Source organism: Sinocyclocheilus grahami, unplaced genomic scaffold, assembly GCF_001515645.1.
Source record: "Sinocyclocheilus grahami isolate Dianchi unplaced genomic scaffold, SAMN03320097.WGS_v1.1 scaffold1678.1, whole genome shotgun sequence".
Classification (NCBI taxonomy): domain Eukaryota; kingdom Metazoa; phylum Chordata; class Actinopteri; order Cypriniformes; family Cyprinidae; genus Sinocyclocheilus; species Sinocyclocheilus grahami.
This window is the reverse complement of record NW_015506857.1, coordinates 105,276-124,264: the sequence shown is the minus strand read 5'-3', so window position 1 is coordinate 124,264 and position 18,989 is coordinate 105,276. Positions and strand designations below refer to the sequence as shown.

Below are 18,989 nucleotides of genomic sequence, written 5' to 3'. Positions count from 1 at the left end.
TAACAAACATTCACAGACCCCTCACCCAATAAACATACTGGGTGCCGAAATGTCTGTGAACAGGGCCCAGGACCCTGGTTACCATGGCAACCCCGACACCAGATACATTTACAACCTAATTGAATGCGAAGCAGGGAAAATCACTGCATGTTCCATAGGAAATCCACAATGCACAGCAGAAATTGACTTTTCTACTAATTAATTCATAGGGAAACCTTTCTTTGAATGAACACACATATCATTCAGGTCATGGTGTATGTTGTCTTTGATATTTTTAGAATATTCTATGCATGCTTATGATGGAACCCATTCCTGTCATCTTGCCATATGTAATCATACCATGTTTAGTATCTATGAATTCGCCTTCTGATGATCTAAACGAGCGTGTGTATTATATGTTGGTACATAGGCAATATATTAGTGTCCTGAGAATCTTTAGTAATGTCGATTCAAGTTCCGTTTGCAAAGTACCATGCCCTCACACAAAGGGTCATAAAAGCTCCCCAGTATCTCAAAACGCCCACTTGGGACGTCAGCCTTTCTCATTGAACAAGCCCATTTTGAGAGGCGGGAATCTTCCGAGACATTAAAAGCCCCACACTAGGGACCCGCCCAGAGTTCGGTGGTTCGGTTGTATTCTGAGAAGATTAAAATGTGAGCTACAATGCTCCAGGAAACTCTTAAGTACGTGCCAGGCTTCGGCCTTGACTTTTCCATTCACCAAGATTCTCTGACTCAAAACTGGTTCTTTTTCATCAACCAACTTCAGCAAAGATCCACGCGAGCCTTCAGATTGAAATATCTACAGCGGATCTAAGTATTTATAATTAATTATAACTAGTTATGATTATTCACATTTCCCCATGAGCTGATTCGCTACACTTATATGAGTTGAACGTGCTTTTTGTGTACCCTGCTTGAGGGAGATGAAAATGTTATGCATCTGAAGCTGTAATTAAATACTGAGAAACGGTGTGTATTATAAGTTTATAATTGTTTTAAATGCCTCTTACTCATTTATGAGAAGGAACCAAGTAGATGACACAGTTACTTTTTTGGTTGATATAATGTGTGTAAATGTATAATTGCCTTTTTATTATTTTTTCAGTTTTATTTAAATTTGTAGTTAAAATAACTAAAAATAAATATATTTTAAAGTTTAGAATTAGACAGCCTTTGCACACAAGCTTACACTGGTAACCCATCAGTGGATTTTCCTCTCAATATAGGCTATATTTTTTTCACACTTTTCTCATTCTATATTTCTGACGTTCCAAAAGCGCCTCCTGCTGGCAGAGAATGAATGTTAATTTTGTACAGTAAGAAAGTTATTTCCCTTAACCAGGAAATTAACGTTCTTAGAATTGACAAGACAGTTGACCCTGAGAGGTCAGCTAAATATCTACAGCGGATCTAAGTATTTATAATTAATTATAACTAGTTATGATTATTCACATTTCCCCATGAGCTGATTCGCTACACTTATATGAGTTGAACGTGCTTTTTGTGTACCCTGCTTGAGGGAGATGAAAATGTTATGCATCTGAAGCTGTAATTAAATACTGAGAAACGGTGTGTATTATAAGTTTATAATTGTTTTAAATGCCTCTTACTCATTTATGAGAAGGAACCAAGTAGATGACACAGTTACTTTTTTGGTTGATATAATGTGTGTAAATGTATAATTGCCTTTTTATTATTTTTTCAGTTTTATTTAAATTTGTAGTTAAAATAACTAAAAATAAATATATTTTAAAGTTTAGAATTAGACAGCCTTTGCACACAAGCTTACACTGGTAACCCATCAGTGGATTTTCCTCTCAATATAGGCTATATTTTTTTCACACTTTTCTCATTCTATATTTCCGACGTTCCAAAAGCGCCTCCTACTGGCAGAGAATGAATGTTCATTTTCAATAATCCAGTCTGTAGGTTTTGTTCAGATCAATGTGAAAATCCACCCACATAACCCTGTTTTAAATTAATATAAGAATTTATACTTCTGGCTCACCCCTGGTTTAAACGCTCAATTGTGAGGTTTATCATTTTATAATTTTTGATTTTGTGAAAACCTGTATCTCAATTGTAAATCAGTTGTTATTTCGTGGTCTACAACATGAAAGAAAACCATTATAACACATTGGACACAACTATGGGGCACCATTGTGCAGCAGCAAGCATCACAACAAAAAAAGGAACCTCAAGGTTAATCAAGGAAAATGTGGGCAAATGTATAGGGCCCCATTCCTATATTTTGCTTGGGGCCCCTAATTCACTAAATCCGCCCCTGCTCAGGGAACCTAGGTTACGACAGTAACCGGAGACATTTTGTAGCGTCGCGGTGCGCGCTTGCTTTCTCCTTGCGTCACCATCAGGTCAGTCGCGTGAGTTTAGACCGTCAGTCCTGCAAGCATCAGTTTACCTGAGCAGCGCGGCGCGTCTTTCCGCTGTGGTACTGACGGGGGATTATTATAAATACGGAGAATTAGTCTCTTTATAAACTTTATTTTGTGGATTAATTTCTGTGTGTGAAACAACATACAGACGCGATGCAGCAGCCCCAGAACGCGCCGCAGACGAACGCGGATCCTGCAGGTGAGTTCCGCTCATCTACGTTATAATTATAACATGCGCTCATCTGTAATAACATGAAAACATAAAATGATCATCAATAACATCAGCTCATCTGTTATAACGGGCCATCATGACTGTGACTGATTGACTTTATTCGTACGTTCACAACGAGCGTCTGTGATGAGAGTTTATGAATGTATAAAGTTTATAAATGCCCCATTTATGCGTTAATTACTTAAAGAAAACAATACTATATTTGAGAACAGCATATTAAAAAGTTTTCTTAATTTGTGTAAGTTGGAAAGTCAGGCGGTATAACACATTTTAAGAAGCCTATGGTCGTAAAGGACAAATATTCTATTGGGTCTCCAAATTTGTTTATAAAACCTGCATGAATGATGGTATAAGAAATGACGAAATGCCACTTTTGATTCAAATAAGGTCACACCTGCTGCCGTTTTGAAAAAATATATATTTTTAACCTCATCATTGCGTTTAATGCAGTACAGTTTTTCATTTTGGTATGTTAGTTTAAGATAAACCACTCTGCTTATGACATGACTTTATGTATTACTGGCTTATAGTCGCATTTTCAGATTAGATAATGTAATGTATATAGTATGTGAATATATGCTTGGGTATATTTGTAGCAATAGCCAAAAATACATTGTATGGGTCAAAATTATCCATTTTTCTTTGATGCCAAAAATCAATAGGATATTAAGTAAAGATCATATTCCATGAAGATATTTTGTAATTTTCCTACCGTGAAAATATATCAAAACTGATTAGTAATATGCATTGCTAAGAACTTCATTTGGACAACTTTAAAGGTGATTTTCTCAATATTTAGATTTTTAGATTCATCCTCAGATTCCAGATTTTCAAATAGTTGTATCTCGGCCACATCTAGTCCTATCCTAACAAACCATACATCAATGGAAAGCTTATTTATTCAGCTTTCATGTGATGTATAAACCTCAATTTTGAAAAATTGACACTTAAGACTGGTTTTGTGGTCCAGGGTCACATATGTAATATATATGTAATATAGTTTAGATTTTGTAATTAAATAAACAATCACGTTGTTAGTATAGTTACTATGTTCAAGCTAACAAGGAATGTTCTGTCAAGGTTTTCTCAATGTTCATTCACAGTTATCTGCTTTTTAATAATGTTCTCTAAATGCGCACACACGATTTTTTTTTTTAAACGTTACGTTTCAGAACGTTCAGAGAACATTCAGAAGTAACATTCCAGTAATGTTTGCAAAATGATACAATGAAATGTGCCCTTAACGTTTGCATAACCAAGAAAAACATCTAAACAGTTTTTAAAACATTTCAACAGTTTGTTTATATTTATATTATGTTTATCAGAAATCATGTTTTCTTAACTTAATGGGAATGTTAGCTGGAATTGAATATATAACTGTATATACTTGTACAACTTTATATATAGCTGTGCGATTATCAAGTCATTTTCATTTGTATAGTGCTCTTCACAATCATACGGTTATGTCTGTAATGCCTTAGTGTTTCACCATAGAGCAGGTTTTAGAGCTGGCCAACAATATTGTTTGCTTTTTTGCAACAATTAGAAATCAGTGTAAGAGACTTATACTTGTGCATGACACTATGCATCTGTTGTGTGATTGTCCAGATGTGTTTGTGAGGCGGCGGCGGACGGCTCTCTGGTGTTCAGTGTCTCTGTTTGGACTCTCTGTTCTTGTTCTGGTGGTCGGGCTGCTGTCGGCCACACAGACGGATAATGTGGCTGTGTCTGGATACTATCCCGGGATTATAGTGAGTGACTCCACACACAACTTCACATTTCATCACTTTAATCAACTCTTTGTTTTGTCCTTTTATTCATGCAATAAAACACCAGGACAGCAGCAGCAGGTCGCAGCACGTTTGAGCCTTAAAGTCTGAAAGTTGAAGTTATTATTACATGTTAAATCAAGTATGTTGGTTTGTTCTCTTCTCAATGGCAGCTGAGTTTTGGAGCGTTCTTGGGTATCGTTGGTCTGAACCTGGTGGAGAATCGCAGGCCGATGGTGAGTACCAGCTCAAATCCAGCCTAAATCTATCAGAAAATGGCTTTATGCTCTATTTTAAGCCATGAGTAAACGGAGTATCGGCTCTCTGAGTGATATAATGGCTCATCAATACAATTACAGTCGGTGTATTTCAGGTGCTGTTTATTTCTGTTCCTGTGAAATATATTTCAGATAATATTACTCGTGAGATATGGCATTTTTACTTGGGAACACAAGGCACATCCGCTGTCAGATCGATGAGTGTGATTGGACATGTGGTCAGTAATCCTGAATGTGATTGGCTGACAGATCAGATGGCGCTTTAGCTGAATTAGATTAGCATAGATGATTAGATGAAGCAGAGCATCGCTGGGCTCCAGGAGCTGCATCCCATCTTCAGTCCATGTCCTGATCAACTCAATTAAACTCACAGCCACAGGGTTATAGAAACTAGATGTTTGCTGTTAGTCCATTTAAAACTGACCAACATGATGCTAAGTGACTATATTGCGGTGTGGCTATAATAGTGTTTCATGTAGTTGCTAGGGTGTAGCTTTGTGTGCAGTGTGGTTGCTAGGGTGTTGTTATGCGACTAATGTGTAGCATGGTTGCTAGGGTTTTTGGTAGGTGACAGTAATATCTTCAGTGTTGTTGCTAGAGTATTGCTATGTGACTGCAATGTTTTCAGTGTGGTTGCAAGGTTGTTGCTATGTGACTAATGTGTTCAGTTTGGTTTCTAATGTTTAGCAGTGGCGGCTCGTGGGTTTTAAAATGGAGGAGGCACACTAATTGTATTGGTCTGGGATCCCTGCCGATTATTATTATTATTTGCTTAACCACTTTAAAATGGCTTGTTGGTTGGTTTTAGTCAGAAAACGTAAAGAAAACGACATGCAATACAGCAAGATAATATAATTTCACTTACCTGGTCTATCACTTGAAGCAAACATCCATCCCTTCTTAAAAGTCTGTGTTAAAAGAGAGCTGCCTGTTGCGCCATTTAATTAAGCCGACTGCTGTAACGTTAGCCTATATCCAGCTTAGACTGTTTTCCCTAAATTTGTATATATACTGTTTGAATGACAGCTTGGTAAATCTGTTGGCGATCAAATATTCAATATCGCTACTCATCATAAGTACTTGGTACATTATCAGCGCAGCGGCAGACGTTCAAACTAATATCATGTAATTTACGTCTCTGTGATGATTGGTTGATATCAGAAGGAGGCTAGCCTCCCTTGCAAGGGTTATTTTCTCAACACTCCTCAGCGCTGAAAGTGAACACTCGATGCTGATTGGCTAATTTTTTTTACCAATGGAGGCACGAGAGCTCAGCTCTCCCCCGGCCTCCCCCTCCCCTTCTCTATCACCTAGCGGTTGTAATTACATCAGCAGATTCGGCACATTCGCGATAGAAAAGCGGAACTTTCACGTTATGGTATTACAACTGTGAAATTACAAACAAAAAATACACATTCTGAGACATGAACTGAAATGAATTGTGAATTTTATTAACATTAAATCGTCCTCCTCCCATTTTCACCTCAAAATTATGGGGAAGCTTTGCATTTGAATATTCTCCTGCTGAGAAATAGGTGATAAAATGTAAGAAAAATTAGTGTGGTCAAGAGAAATTTTTCATATCATTCTTATTTGATGTTCAATATCTCATGAAAGAAATATAGTAGGAGAAAAATTCTTTTTTGGTGATGTTCCCCAACATGTGTGCTGTATGTAAATTAAATTATTTATATTAATATTATTTTGTGGTGAAATCATGAAGGAATCAAAAGTTACAACATTTGGAACCAAGGTAGCCCTTCTCTTAGCCCTTTACAGTTTTGAAATTTTTGTTTTGAATTTGAAGTAATGCCTCACTCAAGTTTAGTCAAAGCCCCCCAAAATTATACTTGTTTCATTCTACTTGATGAGACTCGATGTTTCTGACATATTAGAGTACATGGCACAAAAACATTTTTCATAAATTATAATTTTTCAAAAATCTATTTATCCGCAAATAACTCTGCACTATTTAGGAGTTAATCAAAGTGGCCACATGCATTGTAAAGGTCAGACTCCAAGCTTTCAAATGTCATCAATTTTGTGTTGATTAATGCAGATATTTTGAAAAATATGCTTCTTATTTTTTCTTCGCTAGGGTGCGCCCGCCGGCGGTACACTCCGGTTTAGAGGAACTAGGCAGCACTGGTCAGGAGTGGATCAAAATGGTTGAATGCATTCGAAAGCTGAATTTCTAAGCTTTAAAATGATACCTAATTATTTAAAAAAATATATATATAAGATATGAAATACTCAGAAATATTCAAGGTTTTACATTCTGCTTGTCAAGTATTCAGTGGAGCTCTTCAACTGATTTCTTCAATTCATGGGTTTAGGCATTATTTATATATGAAAGACGCAATGGATTATAATTTTGGACTCATTTCAATCGTGAGAATCTGCTGTAAATAATGATATGCCATGTTCCACGATCGGAGCATGTTTCATGAAATGATAAGCGTAAAAAAACATGTCCATGAGAATATTGCAACGTGGACATTTGGAGTTTATGTGTTATAATTCGATGACGAATATCTTTAGATCTAAATGACAGATTATGGAATGATTGGGCTCATTTTAATCAAGAGAATTTTCCATGATCTCTGCATGTTTCATGAAGTTATGAATGAAAATGTAACCTATGTTTTTCTCAGTTTAATGGTTTAATGTGTGTGATAACATCGTAAGTAATATATTTAGATCTAATGAATGAATTAAGATGAGTTTGGGCTCCTTTTAATTGGGAGAATTTTCTGAAAATAATGACGTGCTTTTCAAGATCTATGTATGTTTCGTGAAGTTATGAATGAAAAAGCAACGTGAAGCATAGAGCTGTTTTTCTTTGCAGTGCCTCAGTGCGCCTGTCTGCTTTCATGTGTTACACGGATTATGGTAAATTTGGGCTCTTTTTAATCGGTTTTTCAAGATCTATGCATGTTTGGTGAAGTTATAAGCTAAAACACCACAGGTCTGCAACCTCTGATTTTTTTGCTAAGCTACATGACCTACTTCTTTTCTATGCGTTATAGCTTTATGAGCGATATCTTTAGATCTGAGCGATGGATTATGGTGAGTTTGGGCTCTTTTTAATTGGGAGAATTTTCTGCAAATAATGAAGGGATATATTTCTATGATATATGCATGTTTTATGAAGTTATGAGCGAAATCGCCACATGACAGCTACCTTACATTTTTTGGCTAAACTACATGCTGCATGTGCAGTTTAATGTGTTATAAATTCATGAGGAAAATCTTTAGATATAAATGGCAGATTATAGTGGTTTTGGGTTCTTTCTAATCAGGAGAATCTGCTCTAAATAATGGTGCCTAATTTCCACAATCTGATCATGTTTTATGAAGTTATAAGTAAAACGGTGACATCAGTATATTATTTTCATATGGATCTGGGGGTGACTTCTTGTACAAAAACTTGCTCCAGTTTAGTCAAACCCCAAAACAATTATATTCGTTGTAATCTACTCTGTGAGACCTTTCAAATGACATATGACGCATGACTATCTGAGCTTTATGATGTTTTTGACATATTACAGTATATAGTACAAAAATAATATTTCAAAAATGATGATTTTTTCCCCCTTCCAGGTTATCAGCAAATCATTTTTCCATTTGGCTACATGCATTATAAAGTTCAAACTCGAAGCTTTCAAATGACACCTATATTGCATTGATCAAGGCTGTAGTTTTGAAAATATGATTATTAATTTTTGCACAATAGGGGGCGTGCCGCCGGCGATAAGGTCAGGGTTCGAAGGACTGCTCAGCACTCGTTAAGAGCTGACCAAAATGATTACATTCATTTAAAAACTGAGATTCCAAGCTTTAAAATTATGTCTAATTTATGTTATTCCATTTAGTGGTTGCTGAGTAATATGATTATGAATGTTTTTTGGGGGGGCGCTTAAAGGGTTAATACTGTTATTTTCTTCTTTATTACTGTGAAGCAGCTTTGAAATATTCTGTGTTGCATAAAGTGCTATCCACCTTATTTTTAGAGTAAGAGTGAGTGCGACCATTTGTAACTTCAATATGCAATACTTCCGGTGTCATTCGCTTCCAGTTATTTTATCTGAATTGTTATTGTAGCTGTGGTTTTTAGGATGTTCAGTATGGTTGCTGTGGTGTTCTTCATCAGTGGATGAACGGCAGCGTCCAGTATCAACATGTTCTGATGGCCGTATTGTGTATTAATGATGCTGTAACCTGATTTAGCATCTCTTCTGTCACAAACAAGGTCCAAAATTTACTTTTTGACACACCTGTTAATGGTCTGTGAATCAAATATTTTTTACCAGCTATTAAACTGTTTTTTTTTATTGTGTTGCTATGATAATAGTATAGTGTGAGCAGCCAACCAGCAAAATACTGTTTAAAATGTTTCACTCTCAACACATACACACACACACACACACACACTGGCATGTGGCATCCGTGGCAAAGGAAAGTTGTGGGTCTCTAACCATGGCAACGTGCTGTTGGCGTGTGTGTGATTTAGTCTTCTGTTGTGTCCTGGGCTCTGATCCCAGCACAGCCTTTAAAATTTAATGAACAATACACACACAGTCATTCACAAAACATGCACACACTCCATCACAGGGCGTTTCTATACGTACAACTGACACACACACACAGTGACAGTAAAGTAAAACCAAGTGCTCAGATGAACACATTAATGTGTAAATATTTTTTACCAGCTATTAAACTGTTTTTTTTTTATTGTGTTGCTATGATAATTGTATAGTGTGAGCAGCCAACCAGCAAAATACTGTTTAAAATGTTTCACTCTCAACACATACACACACACACACACACACACACTGGCATGTGGCATCCGTGGCAAAGGAAAGTTGTGGGTCTCTAACCATGGCAACGTGCTGTTGGCGTGTGTGTGATTTAGTCTTCTGTTGTGTCCTGGGCTCTGATCCCAGCACAGCCTTTAAAATTTAATGAACAATACACACACAGTCATTCACAAAACATGCACACACTCCATCACAGGGCGTTTCTATACGTACAACTGACACACACACACAGTGACAGTAAAGTAAAACCAAGTGCTCAGATGAACACATTAATGTGCAACAGCCCGTATCACACTGCAGCTTCAGCTTCCATTTCCTGGGCGTCACTGCAGACTCAGTCCCAAGACCTCTGACCCTTCTGAGATTGCAGGAAGTGACCAGAACATTGTTGCCAGAGAGTTTCGAGGTCAAATGCTGCAGAATTATGACTGTAATGGAATGAGACGTCAAGATAATGATGATTCAGAAGTTATAGTATCATCCCCTTCAGCCTTCAGAGAACAAGATCTCCACAAACATCATCTATTATGTAACGCTTTGTTAAAGCCACCATAAAACTGGAGGATAAAGTGAGACACTTTCAGGTTGAGAACCAGTTTTTATTCAGAAAAAAAAACTGGTTCTTTATTTTGAAAAATCCAGGCACTGAATGATTGTCATGATGTTTGGTTCTATATGAGGTCCTTGAATGTTCTTCTGTTTGAGTCTTATTGTTGGATCGATGCTTTTTGCTTTATTTTATGGATCACTTTGGATCAACATGTTGTTTTTAAATGAGCTTTAAAATACAAGTAAATTGAATATAAGTGAGCTGAAATTCCATGAGAGAGAAACGTTGTTAAAAATTCAATGAATTCGTTCTAGTCGTTTCTGCATTTTAGTTTCAGCCAAATGCTCTTGTTGACTGGAAATGTTTAAGCTGTTCAAAGACGTTAAAGACGTTTAATCAAAACTGTTCTACTTTGATAAAATAAAGACATTTAAAATGTTAACAAAAATATTATTAGTGATTAGTATGCCATTAGGAGTTATTGAGTTATTTAGGCAGCAGGATGTGCTTCCATAAAAGAATGGATTTGTTATTGAATCAGAATCATTCAGTTCTTCATGATTCAGCACGGCTGCATCAGTGTGCATGTGTGTTTGAATCAATGAGATCTGTCATATTTCTCCTCTTCACCTTCATCTCAATCACTTTTCTGTTTATGTCATCATTTTCCTGTGACACTTGAACGTTTGCAAACAATTATATAACCTGTACTGGATTCATCACAGCACAAACCAGTTCATGGGCTTCATTGAGCTGAAGCAGAGCTCATGTGTGTCTGTTTTAATTGTTAATTAACTCAATGGTTCGTGGATGTACGGTAGTTAGGTAGTAGAACTGGCATAAGCTGGAGTGCGGAGTCTGACGGGTAACCAGAGAGCCGGTGTTGAGTTACTGATCGCTGACATGGAGCTTCACACATGCATCTTTAAAGCATCAGTGTTCAGGGTTTGTAGGTTAGACGTTCTGTAACCTCTCAAACTGCTAGTCTTCAAGAAAGATGCCGAGTTAAAATCTAATTTTTACCCGTCAGAAACGAATAAACAACTGCACATGAAAGAAGCTCATTAGTGGATGATGGAGTTTATAGTAGTTGTGTATAAATGTTATTGTAATATTACTGACATACAGCACTGACAAATTCAAATCATTCACTATAATGTACTGCATCCACTTTGGTTTTAGGACTAAATACCAGAATACCAGTAGTTTTGTGGTTCTGAAGTTTGAGTATTAGATTCCACCATTTTTTTCTCACAATTCTGAGATGTAAACGTGCAATTCAGAGAAAAAAGTTAAAACTGTGAGAGATAAACATTGAGGAAAAGTCGCAATTACCCCTTTTTTTGGATTTGGTATGGAAACGAAAAACAGAATTGTGAGATACAAACTTAGAGAATAGAATTCAGAGAAAAACTTCAAAATTGTGACTTATATATTTTTATCTCAACTCTGTTTTTTTCCCCCTCATAATTCTCAGTTAATATCTCACAGAAAAAAAAAGTCTGAATTGTGTGATAAAAACACATAATTACATCTTTTATATGTTTATATCCTGTGGCAGAAACGGGCTTTCATACATCAGTGGCTCTGGGTTTAATTGGACTGAAGTTTTTGGTTTAGATGCTGGTTTCAGGTTTAATGAGCTCGGAGTACTCGTTTTATAGTTTTTTTTCTGCAGGTCACGTGATATTTGGCTCGGATCATTTATCACCAGTGAATAAACTCAAGATTTAGTTAGCGCAATTAAGCAGGAAAATGACACGATCGTAAAGCTGCAGGTCCGTTTAGAAGCTCATTAACACGTGATTGATGATGTTCCAGCTGTCATGTGCTGTTAGCATGAGCGGATATGCGTGTTTTACTAGCGCTCTGGGTTCATCAGGATGGACAGTCTTGTTTCTGCAGCAGATGATCGACACACTGTTACTAGAGCTTTAGTACTGACACTGAACTTTAAACATGTTAGCTGATAGATTGAACTTTATTTTGTGTGTAATGAAGTTAGTTGTTTTTGAAATGTTTTTCATCAGAATATCAGCTCATTTGCTCATGACTGTTAAGTCACATTTATTATATATAGCGCTTTATAATAATACAGATTGTTTCAAAGCAGATTGACAGCAATAAACATGAAAATAAACAGTGGGTGCTTGGATTGATCACAAAAAATAACATGAATTTGGACATGCTTGGGCAGTTGTGACCTAATGTTTAGCGAGTCAGACTTGTAACCCAAAGGTCGCAGGTTCGAATCTCAGTACCGCCAGGAATTGTAGGTGTGGGGAGTGAATGAACAGCGCTTTCTTGAGCAAGGCACCAAACCTCCAATTGTTCCCCTGGCGCCGCAGCAAATAGCTGCCTACTGCTCTGGGGGGGTGTGTGTGTTCACTGCTGTGTGTGTGCACTTGGATGGTTTAAATGCAGAGCACTAATTCCGAGTATGAGACAACATACTTGGCCATCACGTCATTCACACTTTTTCACTTTTCCCTTTACTTGACTTTTTCACTTTATTACTCAACACAACACACAAAAACGTTTTTTTACGAAAGTATGTATATTCGAATGCAGCCTAAGAATTGTTCATTAAAGCATCCCTTATTTGTTGACTGTCAATATTTTGATATTTATATAAACTGAAAATACATTGAAGCTCTAGCAGTAGACGTTTTTATGATAAAATGCATAAAAATAAAAATGTGAGATGTTGAAGAGATGTGTTTGATGAGATTGATCATTGACAGTGTTACTTTATTTTAGTTATATTATATTTTTATTAATATTTTGAATTAGCTTTGGTTTTATATTTTCTGTTTTCAATTTAATTTTAGTTACATTTTGAGTATGTTTGTTATGTGTTTGTCATGTTTCTTAGGTTTTATTTTAAATATTAATTTAAAAAGTTTTGATTATTTTAGTTTTAATTTATTTACAGTTAGTAATTTTAGTGCTTCAACTTAAAGCGGTGACTGAGAAATTACATTTCCCTTGATCTTTTAACAAGGGTCAGAAAACATCCTGTAAGTTTCAGAACTCAAAACTTTCTTGTTAGTTCAAAAACAGCTTTCATTGAAACTAAGCTGCCAAAACGACTCATTTTGGAATGTCACATTATGACGTCATAGTGCAATGAAAGACCGCCTCTGCAGAAGAAAATCATTGTCTACTTCTACATTATTGCCTCTTCAGCCCCGCCTACTGATCGCGCATGTAGTAGAAGGAGAGGAAATTAACATTAGAAAGAGCTCCAGATCATGTCAGTGAAGCACTGTTTGTTTGCTTTTACTTTACTGCTTTTTTTTTTTAAACAAGACAGTTCGACGCAGGCTTTTCAGAGAGACTGAAAGTAAAAGATGATGCAGTGCTGAGTCTGATTATATTAGATCCAACAGTAATGTCACAACAACACATAATTGTATAGTTAGAGTAAACATGTTTATACCACTATTGCATTGTCTGTTACAGGTCCTTTGATATATACTGAGTATTTATAAGTTTTTAACCCAAATGAACCATGTTGTTTTCAGAGTATGTCACAGCAGTTTTCTATCTATTATTTTAATATGCAAAACTGTTAACCAGTCATAGCAGTGAACATTTACTTCCAAGTCTTGAATGCACCCCGCCAATAAAAACAGACTGTTCTGTGGAGAGGGTCAAAAACAGGATACAAAATAGCTTATTACTTTATTATTATGTTCTTTTTATGTAAAAGTCTTGCTAACATTATAAGTGGACCTCACAGAACATTATAAATAATAATAAAATGCAGTTCATGACCTCTTTAAACTTATTTCAGTTAGTTGGCAAGGCAAAATTTCTCATTTTTGTTTCAGTTTTCATCTATTAGTTATTTCATCTATTAGTTATTAGTCCAATGTCAGCTGCTCATCACCCAATCAGAGCCCTTAGATTAAACAAACCCATCACATGACAAGGCTCCTGAAAAGACTGTATTTGAGAGTGACCTTTCCTTTGTTACTGCTGCTGTTCCGGCGCTGGCGCTCCAAGGGACAGTAAATCACCCATATAGCCTTGTGCCAACAGACTGGAGCGGCACACGGCTCTACATTTACTTTATTACTGCAGTCAGTCCACATGCAGATGCTGGAGTTACGAGCTCACGCTGGAGACCAGGAGACGATGAAGCAGCCGGTGTTTGAGTGTGTGTGCAACAGAGTGTGTGTGTGTGTTCAGGTATTCCCTATGTTATGGGAACAAAATGTCCCCACAAAGATGGCAAAAGCCTTGTCTTTGTGGAGACATTTTTTGGTCTCCATGAGGAGAACAGCTTAAAAATCATACAGTATGACTTTTTTTTAAAAATCTAAAAATACAGATTAATATAGCATATATTAAATATAGCCGTTTTCACTCTACATCTCCCAATAATATATGTCTTAGTAAGATGATATTTAAATGCTTTGATGATCAAAACATATCATGCATGCAATATAATGATGACTGAGAGATGAACAAATAAATGTTCCTCAAAAGCCTGACCATATTTGATACTGATTTTCAAAAAAAAATTAAAATCAAGTAAAGCTAAGCTGCTTCAGTACAGGAAGTGTTCATCTTGAAATATTACTAACAATATCTAAGTTAGTTCTTATGTGACTTCATAAAAATCAGTAAAGATTTCACAGCAAAGAATGAATGAATGAATGAAGCATTTATGTAGCGCTTTATTGTGTATTGCTGATTATTTGGAGACCATGATTGACAAGGGCCAGGACACTGGGGATACACCCCTACTCTTTATGAGAAGTGCTATTTCTGCAGACTCTGTTGATCTTCTCCTTGATTCCTTAAGTTATTGAAAGTCAAGAATGTTATTGATGATATTGTTCCTGTGAAAGTCAGCAAGAAGACTGGCAGACAAAAATCAGCTTGGAGAAAATCAACAGCAGTACAGAGTATGAAAAGAGAATGCGGAAAAGCTGAGCAGATGTGGCGGAAGATGAAACTTGAAATTCACTATAGCATCTATAAAGACATGCTTTCAATGTGGAACTAGCCACAGCTAGACAGAGTTTCTTCTCAAACCTTATAAACAGTAACTTAAACAACACTCGCACTCTTTTTGCTACTGTTGAGAGACTGACAAAACCCCCCCAGCCAGATTCCCAGTGAAATGCTCTCTGACAGCAAATGGAATGAGTTTGCTTCCTTCTTTTCTGAGAAGATCATTAATATCAGGAGGGCGATTAGCATATCCTCAAGTTATGCAGAGGTCAGACAGATTCGACCGCAATATCAAAAAGAAGATACTAAGTCTATTTTTAAAGCAATTGATAGCAAAATTTTGGAAGAAATTGCGCAGCCCCTAAAATAGTCAACCTGCTATCTTGACACACTTCCCACATCTTTTTTTAAAAGGGTGCTTAACTGTTTAGAAGCAGCTCTCTTAGAAGTGGTGAACGCCTCACTTCTTTCTGGGACTTTTCCAAACTCCCTGAAAACTGCAGTTGTTAAGCCCCTTCTGATAAAGAGCAATCTTGATAACACCATTTTGAGCAATTATAGACCAATAGCAAATCTTCCTTTTATAGGCAAGAATTTTGGAAAAGGTCGTTTTTAATCAGCTGAACAAATACTTAAACTCAAGTGGATACCTGGACCATTTTCAATCTGGTTTCCGACCGCATCACAGCACAGAGACAGCGCTCATTAAGATAATAAATTATATTTGCTTGAATTCTGATTCTGGTAAAATATCAGTGCTGGTACTACTAGATTTCAGTGCTGCGTTTGACAATGTTGATCATAACATACTTCTAGAGAGACTGGAAAACTGGGTCGGGCTTTCTGGGATGGTACTCAAATGGTTCAGGTCATACTTAGAAGGGAGAGGTTATTATGCGATTATAGGAGAGCATAAGTCTAAGTGGACATCCATGATTTGTGGAGTCCCACAAGGCTCAATTCTTGCACTGCTCTTGTTTAGCCTGTAAATGCTCCCACTACATCAAATAATGAGAAAGAACCAAATTGCCTATCACAGCTATGCTGATGATACCCAGTTTTACCTAGCTTTATCGACCGTGGACGAAGCGGAGTCCAGCCCGGGGTCGTCACATGTGGTTGCCACAAGCCTGCCGCCTCTGCTCACTCTAGCCCTCCGGCCGTTCCTCACTCTAGCCCCCAGCCTCCGCTCACTCAAGGCCGCGGTGTGTGAAGCTGTGTTTTGTTGTGAAAGCGAAAATACTTTGTTTGGTCTTCCAAAAATGGACACGACTAGAAATCAGTGATTAAGTTGTATTTACAACACTGTTCCAGAACACTTCAACCCAAATATTCAGATGTTATTTTAATTTTTTATTTTATTTTTATTTTGCACATTTTATGGAGGACTGTTTCCTGATCCTGGTAGAGTAGACTACAATGCTGGCTGTTCTGACTCACAGACTTTTTGACAGGGCATCACAATATGGTAAAGGGCGTAACATTTCCGTCACACGCTTGAGGTATTCGGCCAATCACAACACACTGGATAGCTGGCCAATCACAGCACACCTCGCTTTTCAGACCGATGAGCTTTGTAAAAATCGACGCGTTTCAGAAAGGTGGGGCATAGAGGAGAAACAATAATGTACAGTATGTGGAAAATAATGTTTTTTTTTAACCTTAAACCGCATAAACACATTTCATTACACCAAATACACAAAATAATGTTCTTTTTAGCAACATCATATGACCCCTTTAAATTCATTTTAAATCATTTTCAAAGTTTTTAAATTCCTTGTTTTATTTTGGTGATTATTTTACTTTCTTTTATCTAAAGCACTTTGAATTAACATTGTGTACGAAATGTGCTATATAAATAAACTTGCCTTGTATTGCTGATTATTAGGAGACCATGATTGACAAGGGCCAGTGGAGGGAATTTGGCCAGGACACCCCCCTACTCTTTATGAGAAGTGCTATGGGGTTTTTAATGACCACAGAGAGTCAGGACCTCGGTTTAACGTCTCATCCAAAGGACGGTACTTTTTACAGTATAGTGTCCCCGTCAATATATTGGGCTGGGGCATTAGGACCCGCACAGACCACAGAGTGAGCACCCCCAGCTGGTCTCACTAACACCTTTTCCAGCAGCAACCTAGTTTTCCCAGGAGGTCTCCCTCCCATCCAGGCACTGACCAGGCTCAGCCCTGCTTAGCTTCAGTGGGCAACCAGTCTTGGGCTACATGGTGATGGTTGTGGCATGTGAAGCATGAGCTGAAGGTGGATGTTTGTACAATTATACTAAAAGAAGTTTTATTGATAAAGTATGAAAAAAAATGTTTTCTCATATTTTTTGTTTGATTTTGGGTTCGAGATATGATTCATCCAGTAATATAATGATGCAGAATCAGCATCCTCACGCGTGTGCCCTTCATACAGTGGTGATTAACACAGTGTTTGTGTCGGTTAGTTGGTGGCGTCCATCATCTTCATCAGTCTGGGTGTCGTGTCGTGTTTCCTCTGCGCCATCATCGACGGAATCATCGCCGCTGAGTTCATTGTGAGTATCTTGAGTGCTTACATGCTGCTCATGAAACTAACTCATCTCAGGATTGATACTGTCTTTCACACTGTCTCTCTTTGTGTGTAGGACAGAAGGCCACTGATGGAGGGCCGCTGTGAGTTTTACTCAAGCACTTCTTACGGCTATGACTACTACACTGAGGTGAGTTCATCTGAAGATCATCCTGCAGGAATATAAATCCACATACTGATGATTATGGGTTGGGTTAGGATTAGTAGATTAACCATCAGGTGGACTCACTGAATGATCATGTGCTCTGCTTCCCTCTGCTGGTCAGAATGAACATGACTTCAGTTTGATCTGACCATCAGAAACATAAAGCTGTCAAATTCAACATATTTGTAAAATTTGAACATATTTCTCAAATTCAGTATATTTGCTGCATATAATTATTTTTTAATTTCCATTTATTCATTTTGCAGACACTTTTATTCAACACTCATAAAAATAAAGGTTCTTTATTGACATTGATTATTCCATGAAGAACATTTAAATTCCAATACATTTTTCAATTGGACTAAAGGTTCTTTATATTGTTCTTTACAATATTAAAATGTAATCCACAGACGGCTTGTTTTGGCCACGGGAATGGGCGATTTTACCGCTTGATAAATAAAAGCAGCACGGAAAAAAAAGCTTTACATGCTCATCATCTCCTAATTAGAACCCGAAATATTTAAATATTAAGTCTGCTCTTTAAAACAAAAACAAAAAAGAAGCAATGGAACGTGAGTAGTATGTGTAAATGGGGAATCTCTGTAAATTTGTGCAGTGTGTGCATGTCAAAATATCAAATCTGATATTGAAACTTGTGACGCAAAAACGTGTAGCCAATCATTTTATTTAGCGTTTATGTAAACACTACACTTGGATTCATAAATCAGAATGATTTCATTCCGATTGAAACAGATTGAAAGTGTCGATTGTAAGCATAGACAGTGATCTGAGCTCATGCACCTCAGTTTTTGAGTAAAAAATTGTTATTTGTGGATAATTTTGGCAATATTCCACTTTTTGAGTGAAAAAAAAAACATTATTTGTGAATAATTGTGGCAATATTCAGTTTCTGAGTAAAAAAACATTCTTTACTGATAATTTTTACAATATTCAGTTAAAAACTGAGGTGAATCAGCTCAGATCAGACAAAATATCGAAATTTTGGTAAGTTATATCCTGTGTGAGCAAAGTCAGTAAGTTTTAGTCCAATGAGATAAAATTTACTTTATTCTAAAAAAAGAAAATCCTCTCCGGATTAAAATGACCGGAACACAACATGAGTGTTCACTGAAAGGGCCTTTGAGGAATCAAACCAGTTTTTTTCTTCTGTAGCATGACACTGAAAATCCTCTTTTGGAAGCTTTATTTTTAAGAGTGAAAGCAACTCCCACATCAGGAACATCTCAGTCGGCC

The 18,989-nt window shown here is 36.8% G+C and overlaps 1 protein-coding gene across 1 annotated transcript; it reads left to right on the top strand.

Moving 5' to 3' along the window:
• The first annotated feature begins 2,549 nt into the window (after nucleotides 1-2,549).
• Nucleotides 2,550-17,756, top strand: LOC107571981 (transmembrane protein 255B-like). The gene is made up of 5 exons (XM_016258384.1): nucleotides 2,550-2,595; nucleotides 4,237-4,379; nucleotides 4,571-4,633; nucleotides 17,466-17,555; nucleotides 17,646-17,756. Exons 1-5 carry the CDS (start codon nucleotides 2,550-2,552, stop codon nucleotides 17,754-17,756), a joined length of 453 nt encoding a protein of 150 aa, XP_016113870.1.
• Nucleotides 17,757-18,989: the final 1,233 nt, after the last annotated feature.

Coding starts and splice junctions, on each gene's coding strand:
- LOC107571981 (XM_016258384.1), top strand. CDS start 2,550: ATGCAGCAGCCCCAGAACGCGCCGCAGACGAACGCGGATCCTGCAG. Junction 4,380..4,570: donor GATACTATCCCGGGATTATA/GTGAGTGACTCC, acceptor TCTCAATGGCAG/CTGAGTTTTGGAGCGTTCTT. Junction 17,556..17,645: donor TCATCGCCGCTGAGTTCATT/GTGAGTATCTTG, acceptor CTTTGTGTGTAG/GACAGAAGGCCACTGATGGA.